The 2,500-nt window shown below is 35.0% G+C and overlaps 3 protein-coding genes across 4 annotated transcripts in view. All coding sequences in view use genetic code 11, as the record gives it.

The window, feature by feature from the left end:
- Nucleotides 1-685: 685 nt before the first annotated feature.
- Nucleotides 686-799, top strand: rps12 (ribosomal protein S12; one part of a trans-spliced gene, as the record gives it; the record has 2 gene entries for this part). Coding sequences YP_009588816.1 and YP_009588771.1 both cover nt 686-799 — 114 coding nt within the window.
- A 765-nt stretch (nt 800-1,564) lies between these two features.
- Nucleotides 1,565-1,951, top strand: rpl20 (ribosomal protein L20). Its single transcript has one exon. It carries the CDS (start codon nt 1,565-1,567, stop codon nt 1,949-1,951), a length of 387 nt encoding a protein of 128 aa, YP_009588815.1.
- Nucleotides 1,952-2,196: 245 nt separating this feature from the next.
- Nucleotides 2,197-2,500, bottom strand: part of rps18 (ribosomal protein S18) — a 306-nt gene continuing 2 nt past the window's right edge. Inside the window, exon 1 of the mRNA in view lies at nt 2,197-2,500. This exon is cut by the window's right edge and continues 2 nt beyond it. Within this exon, the coding sequence (YP_009588814.1) occupies nt 2,197-2,500 (304 nt within the window).

Below are 2,500 nucleotides of genomic sequence, written 5' to 3'. Positions count from 1 at the left end.
ATTAAAAAGAAACTTTGGGATTGCTGAATCACAGACAAAAAAAAGAAAAAATAAACATATAAAGCAACGGAGCCATCATAGTATTTTTGAACTCCTCCGAAAGGAAGGATGGCAATTTGATTATTTACCCATCTGAGTCTGATAGATTCTATTTTCTCTTTCTTCAATAGAAAGGAGGGGGGTCAATTTTCTTGTAGAGCCGTATGCACAAAAGATGCCTGTACGGTTGTTCAATTCTATCTTTTTTCTATTCTTTATCTTTCTTTTCTCTTTGCTTTATCATGCGAGATAGGGGAAGCTTTTATTTTGTTATATCATCAGGGTAATGATACATGAACCTTATAGTGCTTTTTATATGGCACAAGTAGGCGAATTTGTCATGGAAGCGGTAGAACTGATGAAACTGCGTGAAACCCTCACAAGGGTTTATGCAGAAAGAACGGGCAAACCCTTCTGGGTTGTACACGAAGATATGGAAAGAGATATTTTTATGTCAGCAACAGAAGCCCAAGCTTATGGAATTGTTGATTTTGTAGCGGTTCAAGGAAAATAACATGGATTTCGCGCAAATCTGTGATTTGAGATTTTATCTTCGAATTGAATATTCTATTAAATAGAAGTAATTCACCATCATTCGGTTAGGATCAATCTAAACCAACCCATCATATTATGTATACGATTCAACATGCCAACTATTAAACAACTTATTAGAAATACAAGACAGCCAATCAGAAATGTCACGAAATCCCCCGCTCTTCGGGGGTGCCCTCAGCGTCGAGGAACATGTACTAGGGTGTATGTGCGACTCGTTTAGATCATGAGCTGGCACAAAAGCAAGAAAACTACTTTTACAGTATCAATGATCAGTACCGGTGAATGGGATAGGATGGAAAAAGGAACTCCATCCATTATTAAAAAAAAAAAACTCTACCATATCCCTCTATTGTGTATGAAGTTTATGGTTTCCGTTGGTGTAAATCCAATCACCTGAATTTAAGATGATAAGAAATTCTCCATTGGTAACAAATGGTTATCCATTAAGCGGAGGAAATCTTATTTAAACGGACTAAGAGGGTCAGCTACCCAGCAAACTTTCATAATTAAATACCGTTACTGTATAGGTAGATCTGATTGTGAAAGACCTATTACTGGATAATTCATGGGTAGAGCCAAAGCGTGTGAACTATACAAGTTCCCAATAACATCAATTAGTTGATTAAATAGTAAATTAAAGTATAAAGTAAAGGCTCCGGTGTATAGAGAAGACCTCACCGTTTAAGAAGTAACCATAGAAACGAAGGAACCCACTATTTCTTTTTTTATTTCTTTTATTTACTATATTTTTGATACCTAGGAAAATACAATTTCTTAGTTCTGTCTTATTTCGCAGTGAAATACCTAAAAAAAAAATCGTGGTCGGGAAGGTTAGAGTAGCCAAAGCCATTGGAATTTTGATTTTATACATTGGAAAAATTCGTTTTGTTATTAATAGACTAGGAAGGGGGAAAAGAATAACTGAAAGAAAGGCAATCAATTAGTTATTCGTCAAAGTTTCATTTATTCAATGACCAGAATTAAACGGGGATATATAGCTCGGAGACGTAGAACAAAAATTCGTTTATTTGCATCAAGCTTTCGAGGGGCTCATTCAAGGCTTACTAGAACTATTACTCAACAGAAAATAAGAGCTTTAGTTTCGGCTCATCGGGATAGGGATAGGAAAAAGAGAGATTTTCGTCGTTTGTGGATCACTAGGCTAAACGCAGTAATTCGCGAAAGGGGAGTATCCTATAGTTATAGTAGATTAATACACGATCTGTACAAGAGACAGTTGCTTCTTAACCGTAAAATACTTGCACAAATAGCTATATCAAATAGGAATTGTCTTTATATGATTTCGAACGAAATCATAAAGGAAGTAGATTGGAAAGAATCCACCAGAATAATTTAAATGGAGTTACCCGGAGAATGAACTCCGGGAAGGTAGAGTAGAAATTAGTATGAGAAAATATACTAAAGTAGTCAAAATGAATGAACACGTTCAATTCAATAAAAACAGATTTCTTTTTTTCCGATTCATTTTTTCTTACGACACGATACTCAAATCTAGATTCACTCAAATCTAGATTCACTCAAATCTAGATTCACTCAAATCTAGATTCTTGTAATTATGATTCAAGTGAAGAAAAAGTAAGCCTATTTATTTCGGGCTTTAAAACCAGTAGTTCTAGCGGTCGACTCGGTTCTTTCAAATTGTTTCTCATTATTGAGAAAAGGTAACAAAGATAAAATACGAGCTTGTTTTATAGCAAGAGTAATTAATCGTTGTTGTTTCAAGGTCAATCTATTCACACGTCTTGATAATATTTTTCCTTGTTCACTAATAAATCGACTAATTAAACTCATGTTTCTATAATCAATTCGATCCCCCGATTGAATCGGGGGCAAACGCCTACGAAAAGATCGCTTGAATTTAAGAAAAGGTCGCTTGGATTTATCC

The sequence above is a fragment of the plastid genome of Solanum verrucosum, assembly GCF_900185275.1.
Source record: "Solanum verrucosum voucher PI 195170 plastid, complete genome".
NCBI lineage: Eukaryota > Viridiplantae > Streptophyta > Magnoliopsida > Solanales > Solanaceae > Solanum > Solanum verrucosum.
This window is presented reverse-complemented; position numbering and strand designations above follow the sequence as displayed.